At 41.8% G+C, this 15805-nt stretch overlaps 1 protein-coding gene across 1 annotated transcript; it reads left to right on the top strand.

Moving 5' to 3' along the window:
* The first annotated feature begins 510 nt into the window (after positions 1-510).
* LOC149315726 (neuritin-like) lies at positions 511-13958 on the top strand. The gene is made up of 3 exons (XM_089518519.1): positions 511-730; positions 4043-4193; positions 12820-13958. The coding sequence occupies exons 1-3, from the start codon at positions 685-687 to the stop codon at positions 13043-13045; spliced, it is 423 nt and encodes a 140-aa protein (XP_089374645.1). The 5' UTR covers positions 511-684; the 3' UTR covers positions 13046-13958.
* The last annotated feature ends 1847 nt before the right edge of the window (positions 13959-15805 follow it).

Below are 15805 nucleotides of genomic sequence, written 5' to 3'. Positions count from 1 at the left end.
AAAACCCCATGATTGTTTTTGGGTTGGTGTAAGTCAGAAATGACTTGAAAGCACACAACAACCAGATGCCCCCAGACATCATGTAGTGGTTTGAGCTTTGGACGATGACTCTGGAGACCAGAGTTCAAATTCCCACTTGGCTATGGAAACCCACTGGGTGGCCTTAGGCTGCTCACATTCTCTCAGCCTCAGAGAGAGGCACTGGCAAAAAAACAAAACAGAACCCTTTCTCTGAATAAATCTTGCCAAGAACACCCTGTGATAGGCTTGCCTTAGGGCCTCCTAAGTGGGAAAGGACTTCAAGGCACACAACAACAACAAGATATGCATCCTTGGTGAATCCCCTTTCTTCTCATATATATAAGGTTTTAACCTTTTTTTTCTGACAGAGGGAGGAGTGAGTAACTGAATCTGGATTGCAGAGAGGTGGAGATGCTGAGCAAATGCATCCCTTCAAAGCCGAAGCGCAGCCAAGAGTTGGACAGTTCCAAGCTTGGCTTTGAAGCAAGGAGAAACAGCAACTCCAGGAAGGGAAGGCTGAGAAGAGGCAAGGGGGCTGTGTTCTCCTCTCCAGGGGGGATGATGGGGCATGCAGCTGAAGCCAGGAAGGAATCCAGCTGGAGTCCCTGAACTGGAGGGCAGAAGCAGGAGAAGGAAGAAGACGAGGAGGCAGAAGGGACTACTATGGGGCAGAGGTTGGGCACCATGACATTGCTCCTTGTCACTCTGGGTAAGTTTTGGGCAGGTGCCCAGCCGAGGAGGCATCTTTCTTTGGAGGAGATGGGACTGAGAGTCCTAAAGTCCAACCTTTAGAGTGGCCCATGTTCAAAGCCTGGAAAAGTTCCCCTCTTTTGGCTTTGCTGGCTGAGAGATTCTGGGAACTGCAATCCAAAAAAGGGAACTTTCCAGGCTTTCCAATATTTATACTACTAAAGCCTTTAAAAAAAATTCTAGAGGAAGCACACACTCCTCCTAAGGTAGTTTGCCTGATGTCCCTTATTATAAAGGATGCCTGTTATTTTATTTGAGTATTGGAAAGCTTGTCCCTTATTGGGCTGGCAAGTCTCCCTTATTATTAAGGAAGTCCTCTATTTGAGAGTTGGAAACTGTAATCCCCCAAAATAGGGGAACTTTTCAAAGCTTTCCAGTATTGATAGCACTTCCTTTTCTGCCAAAGGAGGCACACACTCCTCCTAAGGTAATGTTTCCTAACGTCCCTTATTATAAAGGATGCTTTTTATTTTATTTGAGTGTTGGAAACCTTGACCCTTATACAGCTGGCAAGTATCCCTTATTGTTAAGGATGTCCTCTATTTGAGGGTTGAAAACTGTAATCCAAAAAGGGGGAACCTTCTCAAGCTTTCCAGTATTGATGACACTTCTTTTTATTCCAGGGGAGGCACATGCCCTTCCTAAGGTAGGATTGCCTAGTGTCCATTATAATAGATGCCTTTTCTTTGAGCATCAGAAAGTTTGTCCCTTATAGGGTTGACAATTCTCCCTTATTATTAAGAATGTCCCCTATCTGAGAGATGCAAACTGTAATCCCAAAAAAGGGAATTTTCCTAAGTTTTCCAGTATTGATACCATGAATGCTTAGTTTTTATTCCAGAGGAAGCACATACTCTTCCTACTATAGTGTTTCCTTGTGTCCCTTATTATAAGGTATGCCTTTTATTTGAGTGTCATAAACCTTGTCCCTTATAGGGCTGGTAGATGTACCTTATTATTAAGGATGTCTTCTGTTCAAGGGTCACTTTCATGTAGACTGAAGGAGATAACAAAACTTCCTATTTTTTGGGCTGTGAGTCTCTCATAAAGACAGAAATGTCTGCATCATGGAAATTATGAATGGGGGCAATATGTTAATTTGACAGAGAAATGCATAGCAATGTTAACTGAAATCAATACTTTAAACTGGTAATAGGATGCAAACTTGTTAATAACTTCAGATTGAGTCTTTCTTATTCAGAATTCCAAAATCCAAAATATTCCAAAAACCAAAACTTTTTTTCCTGGGCAGCTGAGATAGTGACACCTTTGTTTTCTGATGGTTCAGTATACACATACTTTGTTTTGTGTAAAAAAAAAAACTGTTTAAAACCTTATGTATAAAATTACCTTCAGGCAAAGTATATAAGGTGTATATAACACACAAATGAATTTTGTGTTTAAAATTGGGTCCCATCTCCAAGATATCTCATAATGTACGTATATGTAAATACAGGTATTCTATTATTATTTTTTTTAAATCTGAAATCCAAAATACTTCTTGTCCCAAACATTTCAGATAAGGGACACTCAGCCTGTATGCCTGATTGTCAACCCTGGTAGTCACAAATTTTGGCTGTCCCTTATTGCTTATTTGAAAACCTGGCAACACACTTCCAGGCTGACACAGTTTCCATTTACAGCCCTGTTTGAACCTTCTTCAGCTGTATCAGGCTGAGATTCTACATCAGTTCAATGTGGTGTACAGTAAAAGCCTACCAGCAACGTTACCTTACGCAAACCCTATACTGAAGACCAATTTAGCACAACCAATGTGACTTAGTGTTTAATGAGCATGGCTGGCAATCCATCATTCAGTTGCAATCATTCAGTGTGATGTGTAATTCACAAAGGCAATGCATAATCACACACTACTTAGTGTGCTTTATTGTGTTAGTACATGCACAACTCCACTGGATTCAGCTGTTGTGCATTGTCCCCTGCAAATCATTTTGCATGTGTAGTGTGACATGTGTAAGTCACTCACAGGATACCAGTGGCATAAAATGGAAAAGTATGTAGAGAGGGGGTGAGATGAAGGAATCAAACAGCACCTTTGGGTCATAGAATCATAGCATTGGAGTCTAACTGATATACTTTAGCATGAGCTCTCCTAGATATCAAGCCTCTACTTCATACTATACTGATGGAACTGGAAGTGGAAAATAGACATTGACAAAAGCTCCTGCTGAAATAAACCAGTTGGTCTCAAAGGCACTACCAGATTCATTTTTGTCACACACACACTGATTCCGAATTTTCCCCATTCTTTTTGCTCTGATCATCCATAGAAATGGTGTAATGGTGACACTATTTGTCATGAAAGGGGCTGCTAATTGTTTTCCAGGCAGTGCTCCTGTGACCTAACAGCAGCCTAACAAATCAACATTTATTTTATTTGTTTCCCTTTTTCAGGGATTAAAATGATGGGGAAGGTTTCACTTCCTATAGTTATTAAAAGAGCTCAAGAGTCCAGATTTCTTGGGGGAGGGGGCAGTGAATCCTGCAGTCTCAGGCTAAATGTGTGTAGATTTAAATTAGTTGACAATTTGCAGAAAAAACATTATTACAAAATGTCATAGATTAAACCAAATTGATCAGCTTGCCTGTAAACACAAGACTCCAACTCAGAACAAATGTATGTCGCTTTTCCCTATGTGTGTGTGTATGCACACACATTCTTATATATACACGTACATACACACTACATGTTTAATTTGCCCCTTATCTGAAGAACTCAGGGCAGCATACTTCTTTTCCTCTTTCCTTATTTTACTGTCACAACCATTTGAGGTAATAGTATGCAAAAACATAGCCAGGTTAGTCTGTTTAAACATAACAAGATATAACTAACAGACTAACAGAAAAAGAAATTATCAAAGCCTAAGCTTTCATGGACTCCAGTCCACTTCATCCCATGCATCTGATGAAGTGGACTCGAGTCCATGAAAGCTTGTGCTAGATTTTTTCATTTTGCTGTGGACCAGGTTAGGATCTTTTGTTTAGAGAAAGTAGTGGCCCAAGGATGTCCAAGAAGCATCATTAACAAGCTTCTCATATTTATTAACACTTATCTCCTGGATGTCAGTACAAGAGATTCTGTCTGGTACTCCATGCTGGCTCTCCTGTAATTCCAATTCTATATATGTATGATGAGCCTTAGGGAATCTGTTGTCCTGTTGAAAGACACAGCTCCATCTCGAAAGAAATGTGCCTGGAAGAGCGTATCTTCCATAACAACCTTACATGAGTTCCTTTTCTGTTTACACAGGGTATCTGCTCAGGTCCCTAACTGCAGAAGCTCCATGTGAAACCATTTACCAGGATTTCTCTGACTGCATCTTAAAACTGGGGGAAAACATGGCCAGCTATGAGGAGGAAGAGGAAAAGAGCCAGGTGCAAGGATTGCTTCCTGTCTGTAGGTGAGCCAACTCTCTGACCTCTGTACTGCATGCACAGCAAACCATTACATACATGCATCACTGACACACCTTGCTATTAGATCAACAATTAGTTCTTCCTTGTTCGCATTCTTCTTGGTGAACTACTATATTAAATATTCTCCATGTTTATATTTATTCATTTGTTGTTGTTCTTATGTGCTTTCAAGTTGTTTCCAACTTATGACAACCCTAAGATGAACCTATCATAGAGTTTTCTTGGCGAAATTTGTTCAGAGGAGATTTGACTTTGATTTCCTCTGAGGCTGAGAAAGTGTAACTTGCCCAAACATCCAGTGGGTGAGTGGAGATTTGAATCCTGGTCATAGTCATGGTCCAATGCTGAAAGCACTACTGACTTGAACAAAATTTTCTATCTTTGGTGGGATACAGACCGCCCAAAAAGGGCAGTCTGTCGCAGCCCTGGTTTGCTGCGCAAGGGAGCCACAGCGGACAAACCACGCGGCTTCCTCGCGCAGCAAAAAGAATCTGCAAAAAGCGGGTTCTTTCTGCGACACTGTTATGACGTCACAAGGCATCAATGGCACACTTGCGGTATCACAAAGGTGCCGGGCGTGCGGACACTATGCATCTGTCAAGTCAAAATGGCGGAACCCGTATGTACAGGGCGCCACCATTTTGACGCCCTCTTCACGTGCGAGGGATGAGTTGCGTTTGGAAGCACCGCCCCTCACACATCACAACGGCGCCCCGTAGGGCCCGTCTATCCAGCGCCATAGTAAATTGATGGCAAATTGGTCCTGTGTCAAACAGAAGGTCAGCAAAAGAGTCTATCCATAGGCAATGCGTGTCCATTTCTTCATATTCAGGGGGATCCCAGCTAAAACTGAAGTCCTGCACTGAAAGACCAAGATCACTACTCATGTACTGTAGTATGGTAGAACCCAGATAGCATGAGGATGTAATCAGATGTGTGTTTGCTGAAGATGTGCTTGGCATTTCAGCTATAAAACAGGGGTTGGAATTACATTAAATGGGAAATATGATGGGGGAGGGGTCTGGAGAAAAACCTCCTTGCCTCACCTTGCCTTCCTGTACTCTGATACTTTAATACTGTACATCCCACCCCCAGCCTTGACCTCAGGGGGCTAGTTGTAACATTAGGTACATGAGGCAAGTGACTCAGATGGTAGATGGCTGCAGTGGCAGTCTCCTGGCTGTTTATTTTAAGTCACCATTTCTATCCCTTGAATGATGGGCTCCAATGTTCTCAAAGGGAGTCTCCCTGAGAGACTAGGAAGTTATGTTTCCTTTTGTTTGTTTCTGCTGCTTTAAAGGATAGGACCAGGTCTAATGGTTTTAAGTTACAGGAGGGTAGATTTTGATTGAACATTAAAAGAAACTTCCTTACAGTAAGAGTAGATCAGCAATGGAACCAATTGCCTAGGGAGGTTTTGGGGTCTCCTTCTTTGAACATCTTCAGAAAGATAGCTATCTCTTGGGGGTGCTTTAGTTGGAGTTCCTGTATTGATCAGGGGATAGTACTGGACAGTCCATAAGGCCCCTTCTAACTTTATAACTTTATGAGTCTATGATTATATGCCAGCTTCTTATGGCATAGCAGAGACAGATGTTCATCTGGTTACTTTGTCCTTTGCCTTGGGATGAACAGATCATACAATAATGAAGAGAAAAAGGGGTGTACAGACCTCACAAAATGCTTTACATAATCATAATCATAATGACAACTCACCTTTCTTTAAAATTCATTTCAAACCAAAACTAAACATGAGATCAAAATGTAATAAATATAGTGATACAACAACATTTAAGCACCAAAGTAAAATGCCCTGAGCTGTACAACCCTTGCTACAAAATAATCCGAATGGGCCATCATCCATTGTCCATGTATGTCTTGATATACATGTGAAAAAGATCTAGGAGACCCCAAGTTGAACACAAGCCAACAGTGTGATACAGCAGCCAAAACAGCCAATGCAATTCTAAGCTGCATCTATAGAAGTGTAGTGTCTAGATCAAGAGAAGTAATAGTGCCACTCTATTTTGCTTTACTCAGACCCCACCTGGAATATTGTGTCCAGTTCTGGGCAGCGCAATTCAAAAAGGTTGTTGACAAACTTGAGTGTGTCCAGAGGAGGGCGACTAAAATGGCAAAAGGTCTGGCAACCATGTCCTATGAGGAGTGGCTTAGGGAGCTGGGTATTTTAGCCTGGGAAAGATAAGGTTAAGATATGATATGATAGTCCTGTTTAGGTATTTGATGGGGTGTCATATTGAGAATGGAGCATGCTTGTTTTCTGCAGCTCCAGAGAATAGGACCTGGAGCAATGGATTCAAACTACAGGAAAAGAGATTCCACCTCAACATTAGGAGGAACTTCCTAACAGTAAGAGCTGTTCAACAGTGGAACAACCTCCCTTGGAGTGTGGTGGAGTCTCTTTTTTTTGGAAGTTTTTAAACTGAGGCTGGGTGGCTATCTGTCGGGAATGCTTTGATTGTGTCTTCCTGCATGGCAGGGGGGTTGGACTAGATGGTCCTTGAGGTCTCTTCCAACTTTATGATTTTATAAGTATTTTCACTAGAGAACAAGCTGTGCTAGAAGATTGTCATATGGGTAGGGTTGCCATCCCCGAGGACCTCCAAACCGAGAAAAATGTAGGACAAGGTTTTAAAATGTAGGACCTTTTTAAAAAAAAATCCTTGCCAGGAAATTAAAAAAAAAAAGGTCCTACATTTTAAAACCTTGTCCAAGGCCTCCCTGGGGCCTGGGAGACAGCCTCTCCCAAGCCCCAGCGAGGCCTTGGAGGACTCCGCAATCGCGGAGCCGCCTCCAGGGCCTCACTGGGGGGGGGGGAATCCTGGGGGCGGGACCAAACCAGGGCGGGACCGTGTGGACCCGCCCCAAACCAGGAAAGTCCCGCCCCCCAGGCGGGATATGGCAAGCCTACATATGGGTCACTGTGAGCAGAGAGTTCCAGAGAACAGGGCCCACTACAAAGTACTATCAGTTCATCTCACCTAAGAAAGAGAAGAGCACTGAGTGTTGAATCACACCTGCTATTGCAAAAAGCACCTCTGCTTAAGATAATAATATACTTCTCATAGCAGGCAGGGAAAGCAGCCATGTGGTTCAAGCATCTTTACATCACTATTGTGATATGAAAGCCATCCACAGGGAAGCTTCCATACCTTATGAGTAATGCATGGGTCATATGGGTGCTTTCCATGTCCACCCTTGAAACACATAATGATTAGAGGGAAAGCCCAGAATCCTCATGTGGCTTTATGCTACTGTAAATGTGTTACACACACACTTGCACTTTCTCAGTGGTTGTGCAAGCATGATATCCTGTGTAGGGTTGCACAAGCCCTATATTACTCTGTGGTAAACTGTTGCTCAAGATTAGAATCACTGCATAAGACCTTCAATGAGTACAGGCTTAGTAGTGGGTGGGGAGCTAGATAGAATTTTACCCAGTGTGGCTATGCCACAGTAGTCACAGTTGTACAAGTGCATTAACTGCAGGGTAGCTATGCTTGAGTAATTTTGCACCACACAATCTGTTTATAAGATCTTGGTCAGAGACTGCAGCTGCACTCATGTTTTGCTTGAGGGCTTCACATGGGCAATTGTTTGGCCACAGTGTGAACCAAGTGAAGGACTAGAGAGGCCTCTGGCTTGATCTGGCATGGTTCTTCTTATGTTCTCCTAAATCTTAGGACCATTTCACACTACATAGTTATAGCATTATGATTCTACTTTTAGCTACCATGTTAATATGTTATGAGCCCTGGGAATCCTGGTTTAAGGAGGAGTGATTAGAATTCTGAACCAGAGACCTCTAGCATTTTACCAGACTACAAACCCCAGAGATCCATGGGAAACCATAGTGTTAAAGTGGAATTATAGTGCTGTAATTTTATAGTATGAAAGGATTCTTTAATGAATAAAGTCTTTCCTTATAAAATGAGCCCCATCCTGTGGATTCTTGGGATTTGTAGTTTGCTGAGGTATTCTGTCTGGTCTTTCAGAGAGCTCTGGTGTTTCACCAAAGTACAAATCCCAGGATTCTGTAGGATAGTCATGGCAGTTAAAGTGGGGTTAAAGTGCTTCATTTCTGCAGTGTGGATACACCTCTCGTCCAACATACAAACCGCTACACCATGTAGGTCAGGTTACTTTTTCTACATTACTTGACAGTGGCTGTGATGCTTGTGGGATTCTGAAAGTTTTAGTTCCAAAAAAGTGTTTCTTCCTCAAGTTCTGTATCACTTCCTGATCTCTCAGAAGACTTATGTCTGCAACTTCCCATGAGACATTTGAGGTTCAGGCGAATTGCAACCATTTGTTTCCTCCTCATCTAATCAAGGCCAAGAGGAATGCAAAGCAGAAAAGCATCAAGGCTGTTGAAGTTCAGCTTGGAGCATATTTGGGTAAAGGGCCTGATTAAATGTGATCAAGGAAGAAAGAAGAAATGGAGAATTGGCTGTGATATATGGATGTCATTGAGGGGTCCATGTGTGAATATACTGGATTGAAAAGGGCAGAGGGTGAGTTAGGATATGTGGAAAGCAATTACAGAAAAATGGAGGGGGAAGGTAGGGATGAAACAGCCAGGCTGTAGAAGGAGAGCTGCCAAAATCAGAAAAGCAGAGGAGACTATAAATAAGAAACAGGAATGGGGAAGAAGACAAGTGAGATTAAGGGACAAAGACATATCTCATATTGCACAGTGAAGGATTAATGAAGAAGAGAAAAAGATGTCAAAGACGAAAAATAAGGTGAATCTCACTTGACAGACAGATGTTTGGAATCCAATCCTGAGGAAGGAAATAGTATCAACAACAAAAATGAAGAGTTGGTGTTGATTTAAAACTTTGGGTTTATTTTAAATCTTTTATGCACATTGTCTGTTTCAGCATTAGGTAACCTGATACCCTCCAGATGTTTAGGACTGCAACTTCCATAAGCCCCAGTAAGCATGCTCAGTGGTCAGAGATGGTGGGATCTGCATACTAAAACCTCTGTTGGGGTTCAGACTGCCCTTGCAACAGTCCTGTTAGCAGATCAGCATTATTATCCCTGATACTATATAATAAATAAATAATAAATTTTTTATTTATATTTTCCCGCCACTCCCTATGGATCGAGGCGGGATTACAGCCAGTATCAACTCACATTACATCACAATTACAATTAGATAAAATCAGCTCATATAATAACACTTCCCTTAAAAACACACAAATCACAATACAATTTAAAAAAGAGAACGTCCTGAGGTAGATATATATTTGGGGTGATTTTCTCTACAGAGGGTCAGGAGGGTACGCTTGCTGGAAGAGATAGGTTTTCAGCACCTTCTTAAAGGCATCCAGGGTGGGAATGAGGCGAATCTCTTCTGGGAGGTTATTCCAATACATAGGAGCCATAGCAGTAAATGCTCTTTGGTGCGTGGCTGTTAATCTCACTTTGGGGTGTTCAAGTAGGAGTTTTCCAGTTGTTCTGAGGGTGTGGGGCGGATTGTGTAGTGAGAGGCGTTCCCTCAAGTAACTTGGGCCCAAGCCATGTAGGGCTTTAAAGGTGATGACCAACACCTTTGTATATGGTGATGTGAGTTGGGAAAGAGTGATGAGGGAGTAACTTGCCAAGGGGCTACCTAGCAAGTTAATGGGAGATGCATATTTCAAACCAGAGACTTTCTAATTTGCAGCCCAGTTTCATAGCTGCTGTACTGCACATTTGTATTACTAAATTTTGGAATAGCCGTTTTGTGGACTGTAATTCCCAGGATTCATAGCCAGCATAACCAGTGGTCATGCTGGTTGAGAATTCTGGGAGGTGTTGTTCAGAAAGCAATTCTTCCAAGCTCTGTGCTTATCATGGAAAATGCTAAATGGCAAAGCTGATGATGAGCATACTGGTCCACCTTGACTGTGATACCACCAGCTCCTGATCAGCATAGTCATGATGTGCCAATATTATTGTGAAGCAAATTAAGGTACTATAAAGAATGGATGCTTTCAACTCTCAGGATTGAGTGAGCTCCTTAACAGCTATTTGAAAATGAAAATACATTTTATTTTCCCATGCTCAAACACCTACACAGGTTACAATTGGCTTTCCCTACCCTAGCTGCACCCCATCATATCCCACCCTACACCAACTTTCCTCAATCCAGTACCCTACATGTATGTTGGGCCACAGTTCCCATTACCTGTAAGGATAATATGGGTGGTAGTTCAACACATCTAGAAGGTGCTGGATTTAAGAGTGGTGCCCTGCAAACTTACTCTTGAGTTTTTGTTACCTTTCCTATGTTTCACATTCCTCATCTCTGCTTTTGTTCAAGGTTGCACATTGTAAGTTCTTGTGTGTACATGGGTTTTCTCAGCACTGACAATGAGCATTGTCCATCTTAACACACTTCTCATCAGAAAAAAATATAATGGTTCAATGGTAGATCAATGGATGGAGGTTAAGAGTCAAATCAGCCCATATTAAGTGATCTTGAGCATGTAACTTCTGTGAGTTTTATGCACCTGCTCTCTGCACAAGGCACATTTGCCTTATAGATTACATCTGATTTTAATTTTTGTCAGTGGGTTGAGGTTTCCAGGATCCATTTGATGTATTAACATATATTTACAAATATCTGTCCAGTTGTAAGACTTGAGTTCTGATTGCCCCAGTTTTCCAACTGGGAGAAAGACAAATCCAGGGCATACCTTGAACTGCCTTCCTTACTGCTGTCATATATATGAAACATAATGGTTTTGAATCCCTGCACCTTCTCTGCTAGTGAGAAAAGGCTGTTCAGTGACAGATATGGAGATCAGAATAATTGATGCCTCTGGAAGCAATGTACTATGCAATTGGTTGCCTTTGTTTATTGTTGGTTTTTACTCATGCAATAGTCCCTCAGGAGTCTGATAGGTCATGTGGCCATGGTCTGTCTTACTGAGCAGATGGAGACTGCAAAAAAGCAGAAACATTTAGAGAATTGCAGCTACCCAGTGGAAAGGTGCAATGAGTGAGGGTTAAAAAGCAAACTTCAGTGAAAACTGACACTTCTCATGTGTTGTTCTGCTTTCCTTTGCCTGAGGTCAAATAATTTTGAATTCTCCCCTGAGTGAATTGCTCCTTCTTGCTATCACACCACCTTGATGCAGGTTTCAAGGAGAAAGGCTCTGTTATAAGCCAAAAGCCAGTTAACCTAGTTTGGCACCAGCTTCTCTCATTATGATCTCAGGAGCTCATTTATTCTGCCACAATAGTTCTAGTTAATGAGCTCTTTGCAGCTGGCATTTGGATAAATGCTCTAAGTTAAAACAACAAGAAGCAAATGTGCTCTTTCATGATTGCACAGAGACAGCCCTGGAAAATGCTTCCTAGCCTGGCACATCTACAATGTTGGACTACATCTCCCATGTTCCCCAGCCAGCATCTCCTGATGGTAATTGCCATTGAACTTGGCTGGAGATGGAGGGAGGGGTTTGTAGTCCAACACAATCAAGTTGAGGAAGGCTGGTGTTAGGAAAATTTGCTTGCGTTCTATGTAACCAGTCTGATGGGGATTCAAACCTCCGTTTAAGCAAAATATGGAGCATTAAAACTGAGTATTTTTCTATGATGAGAAAGATTTCCACAAGTCTAGCATAAGAATTCAGTTTTCCACTAAATACTGTACCAATTACATGCCAAGTCAAGAAAATAAATGGGTCCTATCTTTCCCCCATTGCTCAAGTTGTTTAGATTTGGAATGCATGCACTGATTAGGTGGAAAATCCCAGTTTTATGAAGCATGTTGTCATTGTAGCCTGTTTTTACTGTCTGGGCATATTGATGACAACATATAATAAATTATGGATAAAGGACCCAGGGGTCAAATTGCCTTCAGGAAGGCCTTCCTTGAGTTGTATGCCAGCAGTGAGTATGTGCACCCTATTGTTTCACATACACTGTTCATACAATTGCTATGCACACTTTCACATACCTTCCATATCATTCAGTTTTTTATTCACCTTCCTTCTCTCTCTCTCTCTCTCTGCAGCTCTGTGTCACACACACCATTCACACCTGCGCAACATTCACGCCAGTTATACGTGTACTTGTTGTGTGCCCTCAAGTTGTTTGTAACTTATGGCGACCCTAAGGCGACCCTATCATGGGGTTTTCTTGGCAAGATTGGTTAAGATGAGGTTTGCCATTGCCTTCCTCTGAGGCTGAGAGACTGTGACTTGCCCAAGGTTTCAAACTTTGGTCTCCAGAGTCCTATTCCAACACTCAAAGCACTACACCATGCTTGCCCCCCCATATAAGACTATACCAACCACCTTCTTTGTTAATCCATGAAAATCAGTGCAGAGAGAGAGAGGACATCTCGTGACTAAACTACACATTTGTTGGGCGCCACAGTTCTTGACTTCAATCATCTTTTTCTGTAAGACAGACAGATTCACTCCAGGAAGGATGAGGCCAGACATTACACTGATTATATTCCCATGGGGAAAACATCCAGATGTCAGGGTTTACATCCTTCATATATAGACCATTTCTACCGATGGCTTATCTGCTTTTGTTTCATGGGAAAGAACTAACAGAATCCTCTTTCTCTTCCTGCTGCAGATATTGGGATGAGTTTCATACTTGTGCCATGACTGCCCTTTGGGAGTGCCAGAAGGAGGCAGTGACTATCTGGGAGATGTTAAAAATGGAATCTAGGAAGATCAAATTTGAAGGCAGCCTTTTCGACCTCTGTGCACCCAGCGACTCCCAGAATCTCAGTTCAGTGCAGTTTCCAACTACATCTCTATTATGCATCCCTCTTATGGTTACCTGGCTTAATTTATAAAAGGATCAGCAGTGCAATTCTGTTCAGGTGTATATATTCTTCTTTCCAGGTTTTCTGCTAAATACTGTAAAGGTTGTTTACTTGTTTAGTGTATGGTAAAATTTCCTGATCTTTCATTTGTCCAGTAACCTGGGCTATGACTAGGAAGTTTAATTTTGACTACCTAAAGCTGTACAGGGACTGCAGATTTAACCACCTACAATGTAGCTTGTATGGGAAATGAGAGCACAAAGTGGGCTCAGTGCCTTCTACAGCTTGGTCTGCTTGTTTGGATCTACCCTGGTGAAACTACTGCTTGTGTTGTATTGATTCTTTCCTCCCACATCCACAAAACACTTAATACATACTTATACACACTTGTGTGTAGATATATTGGACACCATCTTTCAACAGAAAACATAAGGAAACATGGACACCATCGTTCAACAGAAAACAAGGGAGCCACCTGAACTCTTAGAAACCATCAGTGCTGGATTTCTCCAGAGAAACAAAGTTATTTCAGTCCTGGAAGGTTCCCAAAAAATATCTGCTGTCACATTTATATGACAGCATTGCCGTACTAATCTGGCTACAGACTGCTGTTGCTGATCTATACAGTTGCATTTGAATAAACAAATGTTCACAGAGGTCCCATGATCCAAATAATCATGTATTCTTTAAAAAAAAAGGTTGCACTACCTTGGATTATAGCTGCAGATGGGTATCAATAAAAGATGGCTGATGAACTCTCTTTGGCTACCTGCAAAATGGAATGTTTGCACTTGCTTCTACTGGCATTTATGAAGAACCATCCTATATTGTCCTTTTCTCCCCAACAACTGGTTTTCTTCCTGCTTTTCCCAGGGATGATATGGAAATAAAGCGCTGTCAGTCCTGAAACTGAAGTGTTTAAGGAGAGAAAGGATGCCTTGCAATTTGGAGATGACATTCTTCTGCTGGAAGGTGGGGGGAGGTGGGAGGGGAGGAGAAGAGGGGATATTTTACCTTCATTAGTGGACCAGTTGTGTGTGGCTTATCTGTTGCTCTAAGACCTGTGTGAGTTCTCACGAAACTCTAATGTGGCATCAGCCAAGTTGACCAGCCCATCTACTGGAAGCAATCGTTATCTCAACTATTTGTCAAGCAGCACTTCCATCTCCACTTACTACATTTGCAATGAGTACAGTTGGCCCTCCACATTTGTGTCTTTGACTTTTGCAGATTTGATTATTTGCAGTTTTGATGAATATATTCGCTCTAGGAATCTCTAGGTCCTCCATCACAACTCTGCCAGATGTTGACCATAAAGTTGGGCTGGAGAACCTGGAAGTTTCTAGAGAAAATACTGCTGTAAGCAGCTGTAGGTCCTCAAGCATGATTCTATGATCAACCTCTGGTAGATGTTGACCATTGAGTTGCACTGGAGGACCTGGAGATTTATAGAGAGGTATTCTCTCAGGTAAAAAGAATGTTTTTTATTTGCTTTTTTTCACATTCATGGGAGACCTTCACCGCTAAGCCCACCAATGTGGAGGGACCACTGTACTTGATTCAGTCATATACCATCAGTCTAGTTGACTACTGCAGGATCTTAGGCAGAAGTTTTTAATGCAAGATGCCAGAACCAAACCTGGGATTTTGCACATCTCAACCCCTTTCACAATTTCCCAAGGTGTTTATTTCATATCTATTTTTTTAAAGCATGGGTGTGGCTAAAAGAGGACACAGCAGAGGCTTCCAGAACCGTTTACCTGTGTCCTGGGCACCCCTAAAATAAACTATACCTAATAATTAAAAAAAATGCATATTTGTTTTTTTGCATTTAATTTCTTCATATACCCTTCTTGTGGCTGCCATTGAAAAAAATCAGAAAATGTATCTAAGGCAAAAAATGAAGCAGTGAGAACATTTGCTTATACTTCATGTTCCATTGCCTAAATATCCTAAAGGCACCAGAACCTGCCTGATCTTGGAAGGTAAGCAAGGTCCACCCTGGTTAGTACTTGGATGGAAGACCACCAATGAATACCAGAAAAGGAAGGTACTGGTTTTCCTTGCCCTAAGAAAATTCTTTGGAATTCATGTGGTTGCCATAAGCTGACAGGATGCTTGAAGGCACATACAGTGAGCCCATGCCATAAACAGGCTCATTATAGGCGGTTTTCAGCTTACGCTGAAGCCACCCGGCAAAAGGGAGAATGGCATGCGCGCCCACACTGGGTGCACATAGCCACACAGCAAGCACGAGCCCCATTATATCCAATGGAGCTCAAGTATACACACTTATGTAGGGGAGTGTCTTTTGTGGGAGCCTGCTGGTAACTGGTAGAATATTATCAGTGCTGTGTTAATGATCTCTGTTGTACTGAACATAGAAGACAGAGAGAACTCATGTGGATATGAATATTCATTTAACAGATCCCACAGTACACAGTCATAGACCATAATACAATGGTTTCCTACCAATTATATCATCTCCCAATTTGTTTCAGGCTCAGTTCAAGATACCAATTTCTAGCTATGAAATTCTTAGCTATGCTGCGGAATCAAGATGTATGAAACCCATTGTCTCCATATGAACCTAATATGGACTCTAATTTATAATCTTTTTCAAAGGCCCTTTTACATGTCCCCACTTGCAAGAAATACAGCATTATATTGACATACATTCCATCTCCTTGATGTTGGTAGGTGACACAAAACAGAACCTTACTTCCTATCAAAGTCAGACTGACCCTATATTCTAGCTTCATGTAAGCCATAAAGATTGTTTAGTATAGT

This window comes from Sceloporus occidentalis, unplaced genomic scaffold (assembly GCF_023333645.1).
Source record: "Sceloporus occidentalis isolate IW3139 unplaced genomic scaffold, rSceOcc1.0.p SCAF_3, whole genome shotgun sequence".
Taxonomy (NCBI): Eukaryota; Metazoa; Chordata; class Lepidosauria; order Squamata; family Phrynosomatidae; genus Sceloporus; species Sceloporus occidentalis.
Note: the sequence above shows the minus strand (reverse complement) of the source record. Positions and strands in the feature narration are given on the sequence as shown.